We start from the raw sequence: 25,094 nt of genomic DNA on the forward strand, positions 1-25,094 counted from the left end.
GAGTCAAGACCAAGATCAAGATACATTGAGACAGTGTGGAGACCAAGATCAAGACACATTGAGACAGTGTGGAGACCAAGATCAAGACACAATGAGTCAGAGTCGAGACCAAGATCGAGACACACTGAAACAGAGTCAAAACCAAGATCAAGACACAATGAGTCACAGTTGAGACCAAGATCAAGACACAATGAATCAGAGTCGAGACCAAGATCAAGACACATTGAGTCACAGTCGAGACCAAGATCAAGACACACTAAGTCAGAGTCAAGAACAAGATCAAGACACATTGAGACAGTGTGGAGACCAAGATCAAGATACAATGAGTCACAGTTGAGACCAAGATCAAGACACAATGAATCAGAGTCGAGACCAAGATTAAGACACTTTGAGACAGAGTCAAAACCGAACCAGTAAAATCTAGTGCTTTTTTCCATAATGTTTTTTTTCAATGTTTTTTCTTTTCTGTTTTCTTTCGTTTTCTACTTTCTACTTCATTGATGACAAAAACTAATAATGTCAAAAATTAAATTGCCTTCTGGCCAATTAAAACAATAATTGCAGATCATGAAAAAAAATAAAATAAATGGAAATAAAAACGTAAATAAAAACAAAATGAAATTGAACAAAAGTGACAGTATGAATATAGCACACTGGACAGAACACTCAAGAAGAAGATCCATATACAACAAAGAAAGCTTTCTTTACTGCTGTTTTTAACAATTTAACAATTTACTAGCAAACCTTCACACTGAGGACATCTAGTTTGGACAGTTCAGAATACAGTGCATGCTCATTTCAGATCAAAACTCAAAACTCAAAATTCACTTTTAGGGACACTTTTAAGTGTGGAGCACTGGGTGTTCCGGCCAATCAGAGTTAGAGGCTGTATCTGTGTTAAAGGCAGGCTTAAGAGTGAAGAAAATAAACGCTCTTGTTTTGCATCAGTTTAAGAAAGGCAAAGTGTGGAGTATGAGAATAAGAGTCATCATACTCATCATCACGCTCTCCAGACAACACGACATGCAGAGAAAACTAACGAAAGAGAGAATTATTATCATTATTATTATAATTATTATCATTATTATTATCATAGTTCACAGTTTACAGACCCCAAACTGTTTCACACATCCTTAGAATGAAATATCAGCCATCATCCACATACAGCAGGTCCTTCACGCTGCTGCTCTCCTCCCCAGAGGCTTCAGGCCGATGCTGAAGCGGTCAGGCGACCGTTTGAATAGAGTTTTGAAGGCACCTTCTCCTATCGATTGGTTGTTTTATTTATTTGTTTTATTTATTTATGCATTCATTCATTGTATTTTTCTTTACCTCATGTCGTCTGTATACAATGTATATAGTGTTGCTGAAATTTTAATTTCTCTTTTTTTTTACATTTTCTTTCTTTTATCAAGATGGAACATTACCTGAACTAATAGCTACACCTTTCACAACCTATGGATATTATTATTTCTGTTTCAAGTCTATGACGAAGAAAACACGTTTTTTTTTTTCGTTGTATTCACACTAGTTTATTCACGCATTCACAGTGCACAAGCTTGCAGCCTAAAGAATGAAAAAACTGTACTGTACAAATCTAAGACGTCAGGTTTCGACTCCTTGTTGCTTGTCTTCGTTGGAGTGCTATGGCTTAAATAAGGAACAATAATAGTAATACAAAGGTAATTTAAAATAATTCGATCATTTGGTCATTTTTGTGTGTTTATATTTAGTTATATTTAGTTTTTAAATGCATGAAAATGGAGTCGAAGCCCAAAACATCAGTTTTCTTCATTTTCCTTACTTCTTAATTTCTTCAATCCTTTATTTCCTTCATTTCTGTTTTAAATGGGGCAAACATTTGCTGCAGCCGCCCATTGGAGGCACTGTTTATCAACGTTTATCCAGGCTGAAGCAAACAACAAGTACAAAGACACGAGTACCACCAGTACAGTACAGGAGCACTAGTGGTGTGCATACTCACCACTAATCACACCGAGGCGTTTGACTGATCTAATCTGATGCTATACGACTATATAACTGAATACAGTACAGGCCAAAAGTTTGGATACGTTTTCTTTATTTTCATGACTATTTCCATTATAGATTCTCACTGAAGCATCAAAACTATAAATTAACACATGTGGAGTTTTATGTACTTAACAAAAAATGAGCTGAACCTCCAAAGTCACCGGACCTGAACCCAATCCAGATTTGAGGTTTGGGGTGAGCTGGAGCACAGAGTGAAGAAGGCAAAGGGGCAACAAGTGCTAATAAACACCTCTGGGAACTCCTTCCTTCAAGACTGTTGGAAAACCAACCATTTCAGGTGACCACCTCTTGAAGCTCATTGAGAGAATGATGCCAAGAGTGTGCAAAGCAGTAATCAGAGCAAAGGGCGGCTATTTTAAAGAAACTAGAATATAAAACATGTTTTTTTTTAGTTATTTGACCTTTTTTTGTTAAGTACATAAAACTCCACGTGTTCATTCATAGTTTTGGTGCCTTCAGTGAGAATCTACAATGTAAATAGTCATGAAAATAAGGAAAACGCATTGAACAAGAGAAGGTGTGTCCATGTTTGGACTTTTGGCTTGTACTGTACGTCTAGCTTGGCTATTCTGACGTCATTGGAGGGCTCTCACCATTTAGGAAGCTTTGGATCTATCTCCTAAAGCTCCTAAAGCTTCGTTTTGGTCGTATCGAAGACTGAAGTGTGGGGAGGAGCTTTCACTTCGCTGCTCTCGCAGCAGGGGAGCTCCTGATGAACTGTCAAACTATAAAAGCAGGCTGGAGTGAATAAAAGTGAATAAAATTGAAGCCAAAAAAAAAGGAGAGGCAGGGAGATAAGTAGCTGTTGCTGCTGTAGAAGATCAGAACGAGGGGGGGGGGGGGGGGGTAAATTGTTCGACCCATGTGTCGGTGTACAGTGCGGAGCTTTTAATAATTTATTTATTTTTTATTATCATTATTATTTTTATTTTCCGTGTGCGCCTTCAGACTGTATCGATGCTGTTTTTGTTGTTGGTGGGTTTGTTTTTTTTGTGTTGTTTTTCGTCGTTGTGTTCATAAGGGGGAATATACGAATAAGTAAAAGTAAGTAAAAGATGTAAACACTCGGGGGCCGTGATGAAAACAATAAAACAATAAAACAATAAAACAAAAGAGCATTATGAGAAAAAACAAAACAAAAGAAAAAACAAAATATGCAAAGCAAGCATGCGAGCGAGCGATCTATTTCTAGCCCTGGAAAAAAACAAACAGTGAAAAAAAAAACATCAAATAAAAGGCAGTTACTTTTGTACATTATTTAAACACCAGAAAGCATCAACATTAACGCTTCCCAGAGTTCCACAAATAAAAAAAAACACAAAAAAATAATAATAATGAAGTAATGCAATACTGCATGTACATAACTGAAATAAAAAAGAGAGAATAAAGAGTAAAGTAAAGAGTAAAAGTAAAGACGTGGTCTACATAAGGAATGTGAGCATGTGAAGGATGAATGTGAGCATGTGAATGCATGTGTGTGCATATACTGAATGTGTGTGTGTGTTTATATATACAGGGGTCGGACAATGAAACTGAAACACTTGTCATTTTAGTGTGCGAGGTTGCAACATGCACCACATTGCACCAGTAAGAGCAGTAAGAGTGTGAAGGTTCAATTAGCAAAGTAAGAGCACAATTTTGCTCTTTGCAAAATATTGCAATGCACACAACATTATGGGTGACATACCAAAAAGTTCAAAAGAGGACAAATTGTTGGTGCACGTCTTGCTGCCGAATCGGTGACCAAGACAGCAAGTCTTTGTGATGTATCAAGGGCCACGGTATCCAGGGAATTGTCAGCATTAACCACCAAGAAGAAACAACCACATCCAACAGGATTAACTGTGGACGCTGTAAAAGGAAGCTGTCTGAAACTCTCCTGTTGGTCTAAAACCAGGTGTTTCAGTTTCATTGTCCAACCCCTTTATATGTGTATGTGTGTGTGTGTATGTGTATGTGTATACAACGTAAAAAAGGCATTAATGAGGAGTAACAGCTACAGTTCCCCATTATTAACTATTTATATATATCCTGCTGATATCGATCGAGCTTCTGTTCCGAGTGAACGACGGATGACACTGATGGTGGAGACCGAAAGAAGAACGGACAGAGGAGAGGAGGTCAAGTGCACTAAAGTAAAGGAGGCTTCCATCGCACTGTTCGTGAAACACAGAGAAACGAAAAACCCAAAAGAAAAAAAAAAACAGTAGAAGAAACAGAGTAAAGAAATAATAAAATAACAAATAACAAAGGCATGTGCACAAGTTCTTTAGGCGCTCTATACATCTACAAACTCATCAAACTCGTTTTATTTTTCGTTGTTGTTCTGCAAACTCATAGAAGACACTGAAGAAAGAAACCCTTTTAACATTTTTTTTTTTGTCGTTTTGATGTGGCGATGACGCTCGGAGGCCCTCGGGCGGACGCTGGATCACGCTTTGCTCTCGTTGCCGTTTGTCTGAGGGGCTTCGTTGGGCACCGTCTTCACCTCCGCCGGGGGCTTCTTCACCTCCGTCTCCTCCGATTTACTCTTGTCGTCTGCAATGATCTTACCGCTGAAGAAAGAGAGTGAGAGAGAACCACAGAAGAGAAGAGAAAAGAAGAGACAGACGTTTAATAGACGAGGCTTCAAGAACGTAAAGCGTTCCCAGCTAGACTAATACTATACGGACAATACGGAAATGTTACAATTAACATTCAAAAAACTAAAAAAAAAAAAAAAAAACTTAAAAAATGAAAACAATGAGACATTAAGTAGTGATGCTGTAGCAACATAACCACCCTGGTAAAAAATATATATACTTATATATACTTAATTGTAGTTAAAACATATAAAACATAAGCATGATATAAATATGCTAACAGATTTATGTACTTAATTAAAATATATTAAAAGTACATTAATATTATGCTTTCATCAAATGTTTGAAAGTAAACTTTGATCATACTTTCTAAAAAAGTACAATTACACTTTAGTTTAATGTAATTCAATACACACCTATAATACTTATTTCCAAATATAATATTGTACATTTTTAGCAAAGTGTGTTAAAAACAACTGTTACAGTAGTTCACTTAAAGTACAATGTATCATGTAACTTTTTTAGAATGTAAATTAAATGACTACTAAATACTACATTTTTCTTAAATTAGTAACACACTAAATATTATAGTACGATATATTCAAATATATTTTTATACCCAACAAAGTAAACTAGAAGTGTGCTACTTACAAAAGACTAGAAGCTAGAAGCATATTTGTACTCTAATGTAAATAGATCACATATATTTAACATCAATTCTTAGTACATACCCAATATACTTGGTGTATAATAAATAGTAAAACAGTTGTAATACTCATTAAATGTATTATAATTTTACTGTAAGCTTATTTAAAATATGGAGTTACATACATGAAGTAGTTTAAAGTAGTTTAAATGTTAAGTAAATTTAAAATAGTTAAATGTTAGTACAGTTAAGTACACTTACCACAATTTAAGTAAGACTTTTGTACTATTTTTATACAATTAAATTATAATAAAAAAAAAAAAAAACAAGTACAAAAAAAGTTATGTTGTGGGTACAAGTACACTTTAGTGAACTATAGTATAATAATGCTTAGTATACTTTAATCTACTTTTTTCACTAGGGGCAGAACGTTTAAATTAGCTGAATAAAAGAATGTTAACTCCAAAGTGAAAAAAGAAAGTAGATTAAAGTAAACTAAGCATTATTATACTATAGTGCACTAAAGTGTTATTGTAGCCACTTTATTAATCAGTATATTTAAAGACTGCTAAAATGGAACAACCTTTTTTTTCTACTTATTAAACTTTAATTGCATAAAAATTGTTCTACTTAAATTGTGCTAAGTGTACTAAACTGTACTAAAATGGAAGTATTTTAAATATACTAAAGTAACATTTAAACTACTTTATACTACTTCATGTATGTAACCCCATATTTTAAATATACTTACAGTAAAATTATAATACATTTAATGAATATTACAAATGTATCACTATTTATTATACACCAGGTATATTAGAAATGTACTAAGAATTGATGATGTTAAATATATGTATTCTATTTACATTAGAGTACAAATATGCTTCTTGTTCCTGTCTTTATATATATATATATATATATATATATATATATATATATATATATTTATTTTTTTTTAACATTTTTCCAATGTAGTAATTTAATTTACTTTCTAAAAAGTTACATGATACATTGCACTTTAAGTGAACTACTGTAACAGTTGTTTTTAACACAGTTTGCTAAAAATGTACAAAAGTACGTTTGGAAATAAGTATTTTAGAAGTATATTGAATTACATCAAACTAAAAGTTAAATAAAAACTTCATAGTATTTTATTTATTTAAAATACACTATATTGTAAGTATGATCAAAGTTTACTTTCAAACATTTGATAAGAGCATAATATTAATGTACTTTTAATGTATTTAAGTAAGTACATAAATCTGTTGGTATAATTACAGCATACTTAGACATTTCTTAATATGTTTTAAGTGCAATTACATATATATATTTTTTCACCAGGGCACATCTGGAAACGTTCTACTAACCAAAAATTGCTAGCTGGGAAGCATCTAGACGCTGTCTGCTGTTTACATAAATCTCTACTGAACTGCTTTACTGATTTTCTGTAGATGGTTAAAATTCCGTGTAGTGGAACCAACCAGCGTGTTTCACACTTAACAGGATCAGTTTATCTACCATATCCTCACATCAAAGACGCACTGCAGACTCTCGGCTCTAGGCCTGTTCATGTGGGAATGTAATGTGACACACCGATACGATGATGATGTAGATGAGTGTAGAAGGCTGTCCCAGGTTCTGGGAGAGAATGAAGAGGAACAGAATAATATCAGAGAGGTAATCCCCATGGGCTGGATTCGAACCTGACCGCTTAGACAGTCCCCATAAAACTGCAGCAATGTTAACCTTCCCCTCGCTGTTTATTGAATGTGCAATAACTCACTTTCTCCTAGAGAAGGCTGGACCTGCATGCTAAGATACTAAGAAGCTTGACGCCAAATCTATCTCTAGGAAACCAAGAGACCAAAGAGAAAACGTCCCCCAAGGGAATCCTGGTGAAATAATTGTGGGGTTATGAGAAAGATGCTTATTAATGGTGTTATTAATATTAATAGTGTTTTGTAAAAAATAATTAATCATATTAATCGCAACAATATTCTATGATTAAATGTGATGAATCACTCCTGTTCTTCTTCAAAAGACGTAGGAGTTTAATATTGTTAATATTGGTAATATTTAAATGTACACAATCAGTATATATATATATATATATATATGTTAAAAGAATGATTGTAAAATTACTTAAAATCACAACAATATTATACATTTTCACATTTAATGCTGGTATTTTTCTGTATTTTTGGAAAGGAGACAAATTTATTTATTTTAATATCTCAATGTGGTTTTAAGTTACAATTCTCAAGGGAACAGAGTATTAATTGTGTTAAGCTCTATGAAATAACAAGTACAGAACTTTTTCATCGACTGTTTCACTATTGAGTTCTCTTATACCATGAGTGGAACATACTGTATATTGTAACTATTATTCTAACAATCATGGGTTGGTAAGTGTTAGGATGGAGAACCCCTTGGTCTAGAACTATTACAGAATATCATTAAAAAGTTACTTTATTTAAGTAACTCAATTCTTTAGACTTGATAATAAAACACAGTGGATCAACACCAGCAGATGACAGACATGACTCTCCAAACCATCACTGATCATCAGTAAATTTTACATTTCATTTGTAAATCAAGGGAGCAGAGTCTGGAGGAAGAGTGGAGAGACACACAGTCCAAACTGCTCGAGGTCTAGTGTGAAGTTTCCACCAATCAGTGATGGTTTGGAGAGACATTTCATCTGCTGGTGTTGATCCACTGTGTTTTATTAACAAGTCTAAAGTCAGTGCAGTTTTGTTTTACCACAAAATCTATTTTAAGCACTTCATGCTTCCCTCTGCTGACAACTTTAATGGAGATCCAGATTTCATTTTCCAGCAGGACTTGGCACACTGCCCACACTGCCAAAAGTACCAATTGGTCTTATATAATATTCTAATTTTCTGAGACACTGATTTTTGGGTTTTCATTGGCTATAAGCCATAATCATCTATATAATATATGAGTTTCACATTCTGAACTGAATGACTGATTGCAGAGTTGACGGTCGCACTGCAAAGAGAAGTTTTCCCACATGATTTCTCAATGGACCAATTCATGGCCAGCACTGATTGCCAGTAATGGAACCGACTAGCCTCGTATCAGGGCGCCAAATCATTCATAAACGGATAATGAATCATGAAAATGAATGATGAGCCTCGCGACTGATGGAAATTGGGAAGGATGCCGCTAATTGCATGTCTGACATGTTCACTCCCTTCAGCCAGGCCTGTCTATTTTTAGTGCCGGCTGACCTGTGGAAGGGAGCTGCTATTAGCTGGACATGGGTGACTGCTCAGTAGTGTGCACATCAAAAGCCAGCGGGCGCCTTCAAACTGTAACCCAGGCCCACCGGAGTGGCGGGAGTGGCCTCGCAGTTTCTGCAGACCCACCTGTCAGCCACAGAGGGCTATTGTAAAGAGCGAGAATAGGAGCAGTGAAGTGTAGGAGTCTCACATTACCATCTACACAATCTCAGTGGTAGAACACAGTCTCGGAGGAGTACTCCGTCTGTGCTGTTCTCACTGTGAAAGTGATCTGCAGCATCAGGCCAGCAGTGCTTGTAGCACTGCAATACAGATATTTTTTACAAATATCTATATGTCTAATAATAAAACTGCATAAGTGTCGATATGAGATTATGTAACAACTTGTGTTACATCCTTAAATTGAGTAGCTTTTAATTTGTAAAACAACCATGTGAAAAGTAAGACATATTCTGTGGTTGTGATGATGTTAATCTTTTATTGGCATGCCTCAAACAGAGAAAACATCTAAGGAGATGTAAGAGCTGAAACTAATAAAATCTGGTTAAAGAACATTGGAAAAACATCATCTTCCAATAAGGAATGACATAAATGTAAAAAAAAAAAACAGCACTAGAACTTAAGCATATGTTTAATAGTGAAAGTAAGAGCTTTTCCATGCACACAATGTGAAAGGAACTCAAGAAATTGGGACTAAACAGTGTGTCTTTGCTGTCATAACGATGGGAAAAGTACACCTTGCTCGGCTTAAAATGGGCAAAATGCATGTACTAATTCTCCTAATTAATCACCGGTGTGTTTTGCACGTAGTGAGAAATAGACAAATTAGCGTGTCATTGCCATTCCCTTTGAGAAAAAGGTGAGCTTTGGCTTTGGAAGATTGATATTTAAACAGCGCAAGGTTTCTGAGATTCTTAGCAGTTCTGAGTTTCTGACCTGTTTGTTCACGCTGTGAAGATACACAAGCAGTACAAGCAGTATTCTGTTTATCATTGATGATAAAGTTGGGTTTGTACTGTGATGCATTGCCAAGATGGCAATGAACGTCTGACTGTTGACTGTTGTCTAGGCATATTTCAGTCAGTGGAGCACCTGTGTTTTCTCTGTTGACAAGATAGCAATATGCCAGAATTTTACCTGGACACACCACTTCCTCACTTCCACACCATCACACCCAACAGTGCTGATATATTAATAAGCTGTTTTGGTAAATTAAATGGTGCAGGTGCAAGGTTTGAAAATAGACTGTTGGCAGGGTGTAAGGGGTGTAAGATAGCAATGAGCATTGCGTCACATCTTGTGCAGGTTATAAAATATGGCCCTGTGCCTTATTTTTTTTATATCAAAACAATGCAGAACAACTGCATTGTAAAATAAGCTTTTTTTGGGAGGAAACAAGAGATATGACAACAGAAATAGCTACATTTTTACGCGAAGCCCCCAGTGAGCACCAGTAAATAGCAGTGGATGCCAAAACCAGAGTGAGACGGTGGAGATCAGGCCAAATTACAGACACCCCTTTACTCTGTTTGCATCATCCACAGCTTGACGCCTCATCTCTCATCTTTTAAGGCGAGATCAAAACACCTCAACGAAACCTGTCTCAACACAGAGCAGTTGGAAACTCTTCAGGTATCCGTTTGTTCTGTTAAAGCTGAGCTGATTGCATGGGAAGTCCTCACTGGGGGCCGGTGCTGAGGCAGGCTGGATATATACACATACATACAGTACAGGCCAAAAGTTTGGACACACCTCTCTTTTTCAAGAAGGCAAAGGAGCAACAAGTGCTAATAAACACCTCTGGGAACTCCTTCCTTCAAGACTGTTGGAAAACCAACCATTTCAAATGACCACCTCTTGAAGCTCATTGAGAGAATGATGCCAAGAGTGTACAAAGCAGTAATCAGAGCAAAGGTCGACAATTTTGAAGAAACCAGAATTTTTTTTAGTTATTTCACCCGAATATCCCTTTCAGACAGCTTCCTCTTACAGCATCCACAGTTAATCCTGTTGGATGTGGTTGGTCCTTCTTGGTGGAATGCCAACATTACCCTGGATACCGTGGCTCTTGATGCATCACAAAGACTTCCTGTCTTGGTCACAGATGCAGCAGCAAGACGTGCACTAACAATTTGTCCTCTTTTAATGTCACCCATAATGTTGTGTGCATTGCAATATTTTGAGCAGAACTGTGCTCTTACACTGCTAATTGAACCTTCACACTCTGCTCTTACTGGTGCAATGTGCAATTTATGAAGATTGACCACCAGGCTGCTCCAATTTAGCCATGAAACCTCCCACACTAAAATGACAGGTGTTTCAGTTTCATTGTCCAACCCCTGTACATGTATGTAAATAGTCATGAAAATAAAGAAAACATACTGAAAAAGAGAAGGTGTGTCCAAACTTTTGGCCTGTACTGTATATACTAAAGAGAGCTGAACCAATGAGTCCAGGAGGTAGGGAACATCCCTGTGGAGTCTCTGTGTAGATGAGATGACTAAGGGAGAGGGGGAGGCGGCTTCTGAAGTGCGCTGGCTGGGGATGCTGGGGATGCTTGGTGAGTGGCGGAGAGAGCAAAGTGCTTCGCATAAAGAGGAGCGAGGCGAAAAACAAAGTCTGCGGTAAATATTTAAAAATTCCACCTTGCTCCCTGGTGGCGAATCTTAGCTGCCTGTTAACAGCCCACTTCCTTTGTACTTCCAAACACGAAGCAAGAAGCGGATACTAAAGAGGTAGGCTTTCATGCTCGCGCACTGTGTGTGGCATGCAAATCAGCCCCCCTCGCCCTCGCGTACGCCCGGCAGGGGCGAGATGAGCAAACTCGGAGACAATGCATTTCTCCATACGCAATTCTACAAAGCTCTCTGGCAAGCGAGGCCGTGGCCTGAAGTCGAGCACACGGACTCTGTCCAAGGTAACAAATGGACATGTTTGATTCATCAGAGCGTTCCGCATCAGAGAGCCTACAGGAGCCTACAGGACGCAGCTCGCTGTCTGAGCGACAGACAGATCGACAGAAGCGGCGCAGCCTCATGTTCATGCATACCAACACACTGGAATCCAGCTGCTGTGTGCCAGGCCTGACACTAGTCATTGTTAGCATGCTAAAGACGAAGCACCTCGGGAGACGGCGTCGCACTCGTTACGAGAAAAAAAAAAAAAAATCACTCCTTCAATGCCTTCAACATCTATCCCCTCAATCACACACTTATCCACAGAGACACATTAGGCTACATAGGTCCAGAAATGGCCACAGTTTATTCTAAATATATTTATTCTACTGTTACATATGTTTAAGTAAAGAACATACGTTCTATACGTACTATAATCATATGCCACCAAAAGTCATTGGCCTCTATGACTCATATAAAGGAGTTAAAATCTTCAGCTTCAGCTGAGATGGAAGACACTCTGCATAGGACAGATGTTCTAAAGGTTCTTTACGTTTATAAGAGAGCGGCAAACAGAAAGCCACTGTTAAAGAATGCTCATATTAAATCATGAGTACAGTTTTCCTCCACAGCCACTACAGTAAACCCCAAACACACCATCATCACCATCACCACCACCATGGAGCACCATAAAGGCTGTAAGCATGGTGGTGGAGTCTTGGTGGCTTTGCATGGTCAGTTTTTTTGCCCTGTTCTGGGCAGTTAACTAAACTTCAAAGGATGTTTAGTGACAGTGTAAATGTTAAAGAAAGACTCTCTAAAAAGAGGAGTACAAAAACATTAAATTTCAATTGATTTCAAGTCAGTGTTACAAGCATCATTCCAAGTAATTCTGGAGCATTTCTATTTTTCTGTTCACCATTAATTTGATGTTAGTTAACATGTAACTGAATCTTAAAATTGTTTATTTAACTTTTACTATATTGTCAAAAGTTTTCACTCACTCATCCAAATCACTGAACTCAGGTGTATAAAATTAAGCAGCTAGTCATGCAGACTGCTTCTACAAACATTAGTGAAATAAGTCGTTACATTTTCTCACTACTAAATATTCCACAGCCAACTGTCAGTGACACTATAACACAGTGGAAGAGACTGGGATCGACAGCGACTCTCTGCCCTTTCAGTGTAAAATAACAGCGTGGGTTTACCAACTTTCACTACATCACTACACACCTCCAAACTTCATGTAGCTTCAGATTAGATCAAGATACAGTAAAGCGTAGAGAGACTTTCCATGGCCGAGCAGCTCCACCCAAACCTCACATCACCAAAGACCAGAGGTGGAAAGTAACTAATTACATTTACTCACATTACTGTAATTAAGTAGATTTTATGAGTAATTTGTAATTTTTAAAGTAGTGTTAAAAAATAGGTTATTTTCCTTTTCTTCAAGTACATTTTAACACAAGTAATTTACTTTGCTAAATTGGAAAATTCCCCATTACTGAGTAAAAATGCTGGGGGGCACAGCTCGGGGGAACCGGTGTTCTGTTCAGTTATGCTACCCATCAATATGTGCTTCTTTACTGCACTGCACATGCACCGACCAACATTTTTTTTTGTATGTTTTCATGTTTTTCATAATAATTCCTCAAGTTTTTATTAGTAACATCTGCTTGGATGTTAAAGCATAGCAATGGCAAGTTAAAAATAGTAATAGTAATAAAGTAATAATGACTTTTAAACTTTTTAACAGTAAAAAAAAGGGGTCATAGAAACCTATGCCACTTGTTCTTGAAAATGTTTTATGTGGTCGTCTGAACAAGTACTGTCTGAAAGGTCCAAATTATTTAATTTAATATTTATTTAATTTATGATTTGTTGTACTTTTTAACATCAATAAATAAAAGTAACTATGTAACTTTTACTTAAAGTACATTTTAAATTTAGTACTTTTTTGCTTTTACTTAAGTAGATTTTTAGATGGGCACTTTTACTTTTACTTGAGTAGAATTTTAGCAAAGTAAAGGTACTTTTAATTAATTACAATTTTTCAGTACTTTTTCCACCTCTGCCAAAGACAATGTAGGTGAGTGGATACTTTTGGTAATATAGTGTAATTTATGTTCAATGAACTTCAAAATTGATATGCAAAAAGCTTTTAGAATAAGTTAAAGTACAGTACCAATGTTTTTACCACATTTAGTCCCCTCTCTATATCTTTACGCTTTAGAAACTTCTTTTTTCTCATATTGTTTTTTACTTTTATCTTCCCTTTGTCTTTGTCTTGTGATACTCTGCAGTAGGAAGTTATGAAGTTACATGTCATTCATTATTTACTACACAAGCCATATTTAAAGTGTTTGGATTTTCATATAAAAACTATCCAATGTCAAATACTGTCCCTTTCCATTTCAAACATGGCAGGTGGGGAAAGAGCTAAATGAACAGAGAGGTTCTTTCTTATTGACAGCGGGAGCTTTGCGTGTCATGGTTGCCTATTGCTCAGAGATAATAGGGGAATCAATTAGCCCGCCACAAAAACAAAGCTAAACAGAAAGTCAACCAATTTCACACTTCCATAATGGCTTTAAAATGCAGCTGAGAAAGATCCATTTTTTTACTTCCAGTGGTGCAGATAAGCCATGCATGTAGAACTGCTGTCTGCTGAGGAACCCTGTACTTTAGCACAGGTGAGCTCTGCATTACTGACATGACTGCAGCTGCACAAAATTTTCTGTAATCGATTTGATTAATCTGCTGACTAGTGTTTGATTAATTTGCTTTTTAAACTATTAAATCTTCAGCTTCCATCATCATTCAAAGTTCACTTTCTGCAAAGAGTGGCTTTTTATACTAAAATAAAACAGCAGAAGCCTGAACACTGCAACTCTGCTACAGTGTACTGCACTGTGTCTCCACAACTGTGCTGCTGATGATTAATCGGCTTTGTCGATTAATCGTTGCAGCCGTAATGATGAGCGATGAACGTTTTGCAGATAAGCCATGCATGCAGAATTGCGGGTTGCTGAGGAACACTCTACTTTAGAACAGGTGACTTCAGAAAAGACTGCAGCTGCATAAAGTTGTAATATTTCCATAATCGATTCGATTAATTAAATGTTTGAACTATTCAATCCTCAGCCTCCGCTATCAAGCTCCCTTTGTGCAAAAAAGTGCCTTTTTATAATGAAATAAAACAGCAGAAGCCAGAACACTGCAACACTACTACAGTGTACTGCACTGTGTCTCCACAATTATGCTGCTGATGATTCATCGGCTTTGTAGATTAATCGTTGCAGCTGTAATGGTGATCGATTAATGTTTTGCAGATAAGCCGTGAATGCAGAACTGCTGTCTGTTGAGGAAAACTTAGAACACGTGAGCTCAGACGATGACTGCAGTTGTATTAAGATATGAGATACTGCACTGTAAGTTATGTCTAATGTTTCCGCAATCGATTTAATTAATTTAATGTTTGAACTATTCAATCTTCAGCCTCCACCATCAATTTCCCTTTGTGCAAAAAGTGCCTTTTTATAATGAAATAAAACAGCAGAAGCCAGAACACTGCAACACTGCTACAGTGTACTGCAATGTGTCTGTCTGTTGAGGAAAACTTAAAACAGGTGAGCTTAGAAGATGACTGCAGTTGTATTAAATATGAGATAATGCAAGTTATGGCTAATTTTTCCGTAATCGATTCGATTAATTTAATGTTTGAACTATTCAATCTTCAGCCTCCATCATCATTTAAAGTTTCTTTCTGAAAAAAATTGGCTTTTTACATTGAAATAAAACAGCAGAAGCCAGAAAACGACAACACTGCTACAGTGTACTGCACTGTGTGTCCAAAACTGTGATGCTGATGATTTATCAACTTTGTCGATTAATCGCTGCAGCCTTAATGATGAGCAATGAATGTTTTGCAGATAAGCCATGCATGCAGAACTGCTGTCTGTTGACGATGACTACAGTTGCATTAAGATATGAGATACTGCACTGCCAGTAATGGCTAATGTTTCAGTAATCGATTTGATTAATCTTAAACAACAATGTGTTGTTTAAACGTAAAGGGCCTTATTTTAGCAATCTATAGTGCACCGGTCAATTGTGCATCGCTCAGCTGGATTTAGGACATGTCAATTTCCCTTTGGTGTTGTGAGGGCGCAAAAAGTACACCTTGCACGGCTTAAAACGTGCCAAAGGCATTGGACTACTTCTGTTAATTAATCACAGGTATGTTTTGGGTAAAGCAATCAGTGTATCAGTTGTCATTCCCTTTAAGAGCCAGCTGCACTCTGACTTTGCCACATTGATATTTTAACAGCGCAGTGCTTTTATGCAATGCTATTTAATACTTTATTCTGTTTATTGTTGATGTAAAAGCTAGTTTGCGTTCATTTGTGTGTAAAACAAATGTAGGAGTGGCTAAGACAGAATTGGGCGGCTGGTGCACTTGTATTTCCTGTTGCCAAGACAGAAACACGGCAGATATTTAGTATACCTAAACACACCTTACTTCCAGACAGCCACACCTTATATTCCTAAACTCTGACACTCCTTTAATGGCACAGGCGCAAGGGGTGAAAATTGACTGTTGACTGTTGTAGACAGCAATGAGCATCGAGATGCTAGGATAGGGCCCATTATCTTCAACCTTTACCTTCACATGTTACCTTCAAAGTTCCCTTTGCTACAGTGTACTGCTCTGTGTATCTGGTGATGACTAATCAGCTTTGTCGATGAATTGTTGCAGCCTTAATGATGAGCGATGAATGTTTTTGGGCGAGAGGGGCATTTCTTTGTGAAATGCGGCGACACTGGTGAAATAAGGTGTGGGTGAAGGCGAGGTGAGGTAGTGAGTGAGAGAATGGGTGAGTGGAGGAGCGAGGGAGGAGAGTGACAGACATATAACGAGACAGCAGTGGTGCAGAGTGGTGAGAGAGACAGAGACACAAACATGAGTAGATATCTAGAGGTGGGCATACTCGTCCTGGCTCGGTGCGGGCGGTGCAGTGGTGGTGGAGTCGGTGGAGGGTGTGCGCAGCGAGTCAAACGCGTCCTGGGCCGGATCAGTGTTTGACGACTGGCGGGCTCCTCCGTCTACCTGCTGGGAGTCCGTAGCTGCAGGGGGACTATTGGCCCCCGTGCTCTGAACTGAGGGGTCAGACGAGGGAGCCGGTTTTGGGGCTTCTGAGGGTTTAGCGGTGTGGGAGGAAGGGCCATCGCTCAGGTCCACCAGAGGAGCCACGGCAGCAGGGGGGGAGGTAGGAGAGGTGACGCTGGCTTTGGGGGTGCTAGAATGAGGGGCTGCTTTGGGCTCAGCCGCAGTGCTGGGGGCAGTGCTGGAGGTAAGGGTGGTGCTTTCGCTAGCAGGGCTGTCAGTGACCGTCTCTGAGTTAGTAGTGACTAAAGAGGGAAGCATGTCCACTACTGTGGCTGTGGTGTCAGCGGCATGCCTGAGAGGACAGGGGAGGGAAGACGAGGGAAGGAAAGCGAGAGAGAGGGAGAAAAGCCAGATTGTAAGGAAGAATAAAAAAATTGAAAGAAAAAGGGAGAGAGAAGGAGGGAGGGAGGGAGGCCAAGGCACAAATATACATACAGTGTGAGTGCAACATGCGATTTAAAATTAAAAACAAAAAAACAAATACACGCATCATTAAATGAGACACTCGCAGAAGGAAGAGTCTCACTCGTTGCAGTGCTATTCAGCAGAAGGAAGAAAATGTCACCAAAAACAATGAATTATTATAGTTATAAAAAGTTCAAATATGTTATGGGCATGGAGTTGTAGAGGTTCCTAATGGTGTCCTACAATAATTCATCCTAGGCAGCTCAAATATTCTCACAAATTACATGCATATTTTACAGTAGGGGTGTAGGAGTGGTGATGGCGCATCCAATATCATGCCACACATTTTTAAGCATGGACATTTTGATGAAATAGACAGATGCAGCTGGCAATGGCATAGGATCTTTGTCTTGAATGAGTATTGTCCTGTTGGGATAACACACCAAAAAGTGTGTTCAGAAAAGGTAGTACAACTGGTTGCAGGACCTCACAGTGTGAAGACAGTACTGTGAAGACCAAAAAGATCATTGATCATCTCACACGATGCCACAAGACCTTCTGGAAGTATAACATATGTGATAATGAACTCTGGTTAGTGCCAAGGTGTATAATTTTTTGTTATGTGTCAAATGTCATGGTGTCATGGTGTGGGGTGGTCCTATCTTTTCGGAACACACACTTTTTGGTGTCCTTTTCCAACAGGACAATGCTCATCCACATACTGCTGCTATCTCAGGAGCTTGCATTGAAGATGCAGATACTCCATAGTAGCCAGCTGCACTGTGAAACCCATCCTCAATTGAAAATTGGTGTGGGCTGCTTAGGAATCTCTACAACTCCATCTATAGCATGCTGTGTTACACAAGTGCTAGACACTATTTCTATATATATATATATATATATATATATATATATATATATACCTCAATGAATATAACCAATTTATCTGGCCAATTCTTCCACCCAATCAGCTGCTAGTTAGTTGTATATGGACCATCATTACTAGTGATGCCTCAACACAAGGAGGGTGAAGCATCATTGCTGTGTAGCATCACAGTGCACTCAGAGGATTTTAGGATTTGATTTGATTTGGGAAGAGAGCGCAGTCTACCCATTTAGAGAGAGAGCAAGGCCAATTGTGCTCTCTCAGGGCAAGCTGCATGACCAGGATTCGAAGCAGCAATCATGAACTTGTAATAATACTACTACTACTAATAATAGCAACCATAATACATCTTCCTTCCTCCCTCAACAGCATTGCAATCCGACTGCACTTCCTTCTGGGTGCAATTTTTTATTTTATTTTCTGGATGATGAGTATATATATAGAGTATTAACGTTAGTCAGTATCATAGTGGGAGAGCAGTGAGAGATACACTATGCACACTATATCTCCAGCATAAACTAGCACCCTGTTAAGCATTCATCTCCATAAACATGAGCCGACATGGAATAATAAAAGTGCATCACATCTCATCTGCAGTAAACACTACATGACTGAAAAGGCAAACACCAGGCTTATGTGTTCCTTCCCTGGAGGTGAGCGGCCTAATCACACTCGCAAACCAAAGCCCCTCCCTCCATTCCTCCCTCCACTGCCTACTTCCTGCGCTGCATTCTGAGCATAATCAACCTGAGACCGCTCCCCACTTCCCATTCAACTGACCACACGCCATACATAGCTCTCCAGCAGCTTCCGTATTAGCCTCTATTCATAGCGTACCCAGTGGTCTTATTCTCGTACTGATATCATTAGCCCTCTATTGTCATCAAAGCCGTTTCTTTCATAATCAAGCTTAATGCGTTCCACCAGCACAATATGACCCAAGCTACCATTAACTCTGGACAAAGGCCCTGTTCGTTATTCGCTCCCCTCTCAAACTTTACCTGCATGACTAAGCAGTCTGTCTCTGTGTGTGTATGTGTGTCTGTGTGTGTATCTGTATGTGTGTGCGTGTCTGTCTATGACGGAGACAAACTCACTCAGGGTCGGTAAGGGGAGTGGTCTCATTGGGTTCAGTGGGGCCTCCACCCTCATGGTTGGGGGTGCGCTCTTCCTCTGTCCTCACCTCAACTATCGGCTCTTTAGACTCATCCTTCCTGTTAGAGAAACACACACAGAGGCACAGACAATCAAATAAAGTCAAATCTGGACATTTTTGCATCCATTTCAATCAACCATTTTTTTTACTCAGGAAAAACATTAAAGATTGACCCTCAATTACAATGTTGCCGAGCATTTATAACATCAGAGAAACTGAACACATTTAATAATAATTTAGAAATAATAAGAAATAAAATAGTAAATAAAAATATATATGTAAAAGTGAAAATTCTAAAATACCATAAAAGACTAATTTGACACATAAAAAGTAAAACATGTATAAAATATAAAATAAGTAAAAAGATAACAGTAAAAGTAAAGAAAAATGTTAAAAATGCTAAGAAGTGATTAAATGAATAATATAACCAAGAACAAGAATGAAAATATAAAACATTAAAATAAAAAAGTAATAAAAAATAAACAAAAATAAATTAAAAATTAGGATAAGAAAAAAGATAAACTAAAAAACAAAAGTATTGCAAAAAACACAATTGTTCCCTACATCAACATTTAATATGTAATATAAGCTATTAAGTAATTTAAGCTATGGTAATCATGTATTAATGCTAGAATAGAAACAGTTCTGGAAAAAAGATAAGAGAGCACTTCAGGTTCTGAATCAGTTTCTCTGATTTTGCTATTTATAGGTTTATGTTTGAGTAAAATTAACATTGTTGTTTTATTCTATAAACTACAGACAACATTTCTCCCAAATTCCAAATAAAAATACATTTAGAGCATTTATTAATGCAGAAAATGAGAAATGGCTGAAATAAGTTCAGAAATCAATATTTGGTGGAATAACCCTGCTTTTTAATCACAGTTTTCATGCATCTTAGCATGTTCAACTCCACCAGTCTTACACGCTGCTTTTGGCCTTTACGCCTTTTTTGATGGCTTGTGATCATCCATCTTCCTCTTGATTATATTCCAGAGGTTTTCAATTTGATAAAATCAAAGGAACTCATCATTTTTAAGAGCTCTCTTATTTATTTCAACATATAAATATACTGCTTTTAATACAAATATAAAGATATGTGTACCTATATAATCATTAGCATATTATGATATTGCCTTGATACATAATGGGCACTATATTCACAACACAATGACAACAAACAGCTGTGTTCCTGTCACCAAGCACCAAGTTTATTTTAAGCTATTTTAATTAATCTGCAGTGTAATTTATTTAACATGTGCTTCAGAGTGCATATTTAAAAATCTCAAGAAAAAGCTTTCTGTCAGGTTAGTATTTATATAAATGTGAAAAAAGGTCCCTTAAACGTTTTTGTATGTTTTCAATTGTGTATTTTATTGATAAATAATGTCCAGATAAGCAGCTTTACTGCAAATCTGAACCTTTAAAACAGTACTGTGTATTAGATGTGTGCCATATCGTGTCACATACAATAATATTGTCATAGTATAATTAAAAACAAAAAATAGCAATTGTCATAATAAATTCTGACTACATATTCTGGACTTTATTTTTCTATTGTTTACAAAATAGACACATGTTTAAATATATTTTTTCTATTAAATGTTCTGAATTTTTATATTTATACAACTGTTTTATATTTTGTACAGAATAACATTTTAGTTTAGTTCTTGAAATTAATGAAATATTTCAGTGTCTTCAGTGTTTGTATATCACCAAAAATATTGTAATTACAAAAATACTGTGATATTTGCCAACTTATATTGTACATATGAAAAAACAAGTATCTGCAAAACCGCAACTTTACAGGAGAGAGAAAAAAAAAACTAAACCTGTAATGGAGGCCAACAGAATTTTTTTTAGGTCATTTTGAAGTATTTCTTTTTGTCCGTTCATCACTTTATTTCTGTCTCTTCTGATCTGCACTATGAAGAGAATCATTGAAAGTTTTTAAGTAATCTGCTCTGTATATCTACAGGGGTTGGACAATGAAACTGAAACACCTGGTTTTAGACCACAATAATTTATTGTGGTGACGGACAGTTCTGGTGGAAACAGGAGTCCACAGTTAATCCTGTTGGATGTGGTTGGTCCTTCTTGGTGGTATGCTGACATTACCATGGATACCGTGGCTCTTGATGCATCACAAAGACTTGCTGTCTTGGTCAGAGATTTGCCAGCAAGAGGTGCACCAACAATTTGTCCTCTTATGAACTTTTTGATATGTCTGCTAATTGAACCTTCACACTCTGCTCTTACTGGTGTAATGTGCAATTAATGAAGATTGGCCACCAGGCTGCTCCAATTTAGCCATGAAACCTCCCACACTAAAATGACAGGTGTTTCAGTTTCATTGTCCAACTCCTGTACATCCTGCCTTCTTACCTCGAGAGAGAGAGAGTTATGCTCTCTCTATAAATACAGGCTGTAACTAAATTTAAGACTAAATGCCAGCGTCACGATAAATAATGCATAAAAAAGCGTACAGAATGACATCCAACCTACTATAACTCTAAATATACTTTTATTCTGTGTAGAAGAATTTCAGAATAGTGATTTCATGGGTTTGTCATAAAGTGGCTTCGCATAAGCGGCGCCCCACTTTCCTCATATTCTTATTCTAATGTGGAACGCAGTTCCCCTCCGTTGCTCTCCTCTTAACTCGGCAGTAATCAGCCAATATTCCCTTCATTCTCACTCACAGAGGAAGATATGCTTGAATCAGGCCTGTTACAGGCTCTCCTGGAAAGCTGATGGAGGTGATAATGACAGTGGAGCTCTGACTGATAGTGATAACAGAGCGAGGAGCTCGGCTGAGCTCAGCTGTAAATGTAAAAAATAAAGAGTGCTCACACAAAGGCCGCCTTGCCCTCCTCCACGTCCTTTCCCTTGGCGCTGGGCCCGGTCTTCCCGCAGAAGTTGACAGCGATGCACATGAGGAGGCCGCACTTGTTGAGGAAGTAACAGGTGACATCCACGCCGAAGAGCAGCAGGATGAAGACCACGATGAGGATGCCCACAATGGCCCCTGTGCCCAGGCCAGAACCACCCATCACTGTGTCTTAGTGAAAAAGAGGAGGATAGAGAAGAAAGAAACAAAGATATATACATATATATATATTTTTTTTCCCACTATATTTTCATTATATTCTCAAACATATACCCATACACACTGTGCATATAACATAATAACACTTTACTTTACCACTTTAAAATAGAGCTCCTTCACAATGGGGTTATGAATAGTTTATAAAGGAGTTTATTAATAGTTATAAATTAAGCTGTAAATACAAAACAATAGACAAACACAGCCTGCTTAAACTTATACTACACAATTGAATATATATGTTTGACTATTTTTTTTAAACACAACATGTTAACATTCACAGTATAGGGGATAATAAATGAATGTGGAATGAAACACTATTTGGTACATAACAGGCCACTTTCTATTTATGTGTTGTAACTGCCTATTAATGTTTTATAACCTAAACATAATTATTAACAATAATAAACTCATTATTAATAAACTATTTATACACTCTTTATAAAGGAGCCTGATTTAAAAGTGGTACCAACTTTTACCAACAATAAGTGTACACTAATTAACAGTACTTACGAGAGGATTAACGTGAAATTGTATTAATCCAACTTAATAGAATATTTTAATATTACTGATTAATTTTAATGACTTAATTTTAGTTATTAAACCCCATAGCAGCGTCCCTCATCTGTCACAGTATTTTTATGTTATGAGTATGCTGATGTTGTGCTTTTTACCACATTGCTAGTTTAACGTAACTCATTACAGTGCAAAAATGTAAAGCAAAATATATATATTTATATTTTAAATCCATGATCTAGATAGATAGATAGATAGATAGATAGATAGATAGATAGATAGATAGATAGATAGATAGATAGATAGATAGATAGATAGATAGTTTATTTATCCCGAAGGAAATTTAGGAAAATCTTCTATGCCTTAATCAGAATAATATATATATATATATATATATATATATAATATTTCAAGCTATCAAGCTATAAAACAATTTTAAACCATGAAAAATGTTAAAAAAGTTGAAAGTTATAATGCACACAGCTGTCATCTCACTCAAAACAACATTTCTAATTCAAGTTATTGTTTATACAGGCATGTATATGCATACATTGGGCATCTCTGTTCACTTCTGTTGTGCTGAAAACAGTAAAAGTTAGATCATAATTTCCACTACTTTGCTTAATTTAACAAAAACTTGTGTAAATATGTCACACTCTTTGTGAATATTAAATTGTTTATGTTCTTTTGTTGCATTTCTTATGATTTTTAACCCCCTACTGTTTGTTAAATGTGTTAAAATAAACATATCTTTAAAATATTGGAAAAGTTTGGACATTCTACAAAACCTTACAGCTTAAGGGGTTAATACAAACCAAAATATAATGCACAATCTGTAATAATGTCAAGTAAATATTACAGACTTGTCCTGAAGAGGGCAGTGAGGAGTAAAATCACACACACACACACCATGCACAAACACACACACACTCAAAAAACACACACAGATTCTTGCACAGAAAACATAACCTGAACCTGTAAAACTCAGGGAAACTCTCCCTGATCAGAATTCCTGCATTATTTATAATCACTTCCTTCATCAATCAATTTTGATACAGATTCAAATTATATACAAATGTGAAAATCTCTTAAAAAATTTAGATAAAACACAAGCAAAAGAGCAGCACACAGAAATCATATGCTTTTTCACCTCTCATTGTTGTTCTGAAAAACAGACTAATAAAACATACAGTATCAGTCAAAAGTTTGGACACACCTCTTCTCTTTCAATGTCTTTTTATGATTTTTTTTTTACATTGTAAATTTAATACAGAATACTATATTAACGCTTTAGAGTCCTCTAAGTATCACATTTATCTTTGAGGACAGATCTGCACACTCTTGGTATTTTAATCTCAATGTCTTCATGGGGGAGAGTCACCTGGAATAGTTTTTTTTTCTCAGTGTCTTGAAGGAAGGAAGGAGTTCCTGGAGGTGCTGAACAATAGTTGCTGCTTTTCCTTCATGCTGTGAAGCTCCAGCTCAAGCTTCATGCTAAATCACCTCAAATCACCATCTCAGTTCATCAGGTTTAGATCAGGAGATTAATGTGGAGGAATAACACTTTTTTGCGACTGTTTACTACATTATTCAATATGTGTCCCTTAAAACTGTTTTAATGTCTTTAATATGAATCTACAATGTAGAAAATACATTAAATAAAGAAGGTGAAAGGTGTGTCCAAACTTTTGACTGGTACTGTATTCATGTTGCATGTTGCTTAAATCTGATTTTAGCATTTTAGGACCACATATGAAAATGACTCAAATCTGATCTTAAAATATTTTAGATCATGGGGGCTACGATTGGACCGGTGGGCTAAGCTCTGCCATTTGGAGCAAAAGATTGCTGGTTAAAATCCTGGTTATGCAGCTTGCCATCAGCTGCTGGAGACCTGAGAGAGCACAATTGGCCTTGCTCTATCTCTGAGTGGGTACAGTAGATGGCACTCTTTCCCTTCATCACTCCAAAGGGCGATGCCGATCAGCATAAGGCTGCATCTGTGAGCTGATGTATCAGAACCGAGTCGCTGCGCTTTCCTCCGAGTGCACTGTGATGCTACTCAGCAATGCTCAGTAATACTCAGCAATGACTTCACATGTGTGATTCATTTGATTAATTTCATTCTGCAGATAATGTTGAACGTAGCTTTGGACTTTTGCATTATTTTTTTTTTTACATTTAGCTATGATCAACCAGGACTAGGACATGAGACGATCTGAGCATGCTCATTCTGAAGAACTGTCGAGTGAACTTTGTCTCTGTACAGTAGATCAAGGGTCCGCATTCACAGATACAGTAACAAAGGAGGTTATTCTGTTCAGGTCTGCAGTGCAGCCGAGTTCACACTGAGGAACTGCGCTGGCATGAAATTGAGATGATAATCTTAATATTAAGCTTCCAGTGCTCCAG

The 25,094-nt window shown here is 37.1% G+C and overlaps 1 protein-coding gene across 9 annotated transcripts in view; it reads right to left on the reverse strand.

Annotated features, from left to right (window-relative positions):
* Positions 1–682: 682 nt before the first annotated feature.
* The window catches only part of ncam1a (neural cell adhesion molecule 1a), a 428,525-nt gene continuing 404,113 nt past the window's right edge, over positions 683–25,094 (reverse strand). For 4 of the 9 annotated variants that reach the window (XM_049466495.1, XM_049466497.1, XM_049466498.1 and 1 more), the window contains 4 exons: positions 21,914–22,121; positions 19,002–19,118; positions 16,435–16,905; positions 683–4,607 (listed from right to left, as the gene is read on the reverse strand). In XM_049466495.1, the coding sequence (XP_049322452.1) occupies positions 4,484–4,607; positions 16,435–16,905; positions 19,002–19,118; positions 21,914–22,121 (920 nt within the window). In that variant the 3' untranslated portion in view covers positions 683–4,483. The remainder of the gene's footprint in view (positions 4,608–16,434; positions 16,906–19,001; positions 19,119–21,913; positions 22,122–25,094) is intronic. The other 5 variants (XM_049466496.1, XM_049466503.1, XM_049466504.1 and 2 more) reach the window with 2 other exon arrangements.

This window comes from Astyanax mexicanus, chromosome 17, assembly GCF_023375975.1.
Source record: "Astyanax mexicanus isolate ESR-SI-001 chromosome 17, AstMex3_surface, whole genome shotgun sequence".
In the NCBI taxonomy this organism is placed as follows: Eukaryota; Metazoa; Chordata; class Actinopteri; order Characiformes; family Acestrorhamphidae; genus Astyanax; species Astyanax mexicanus.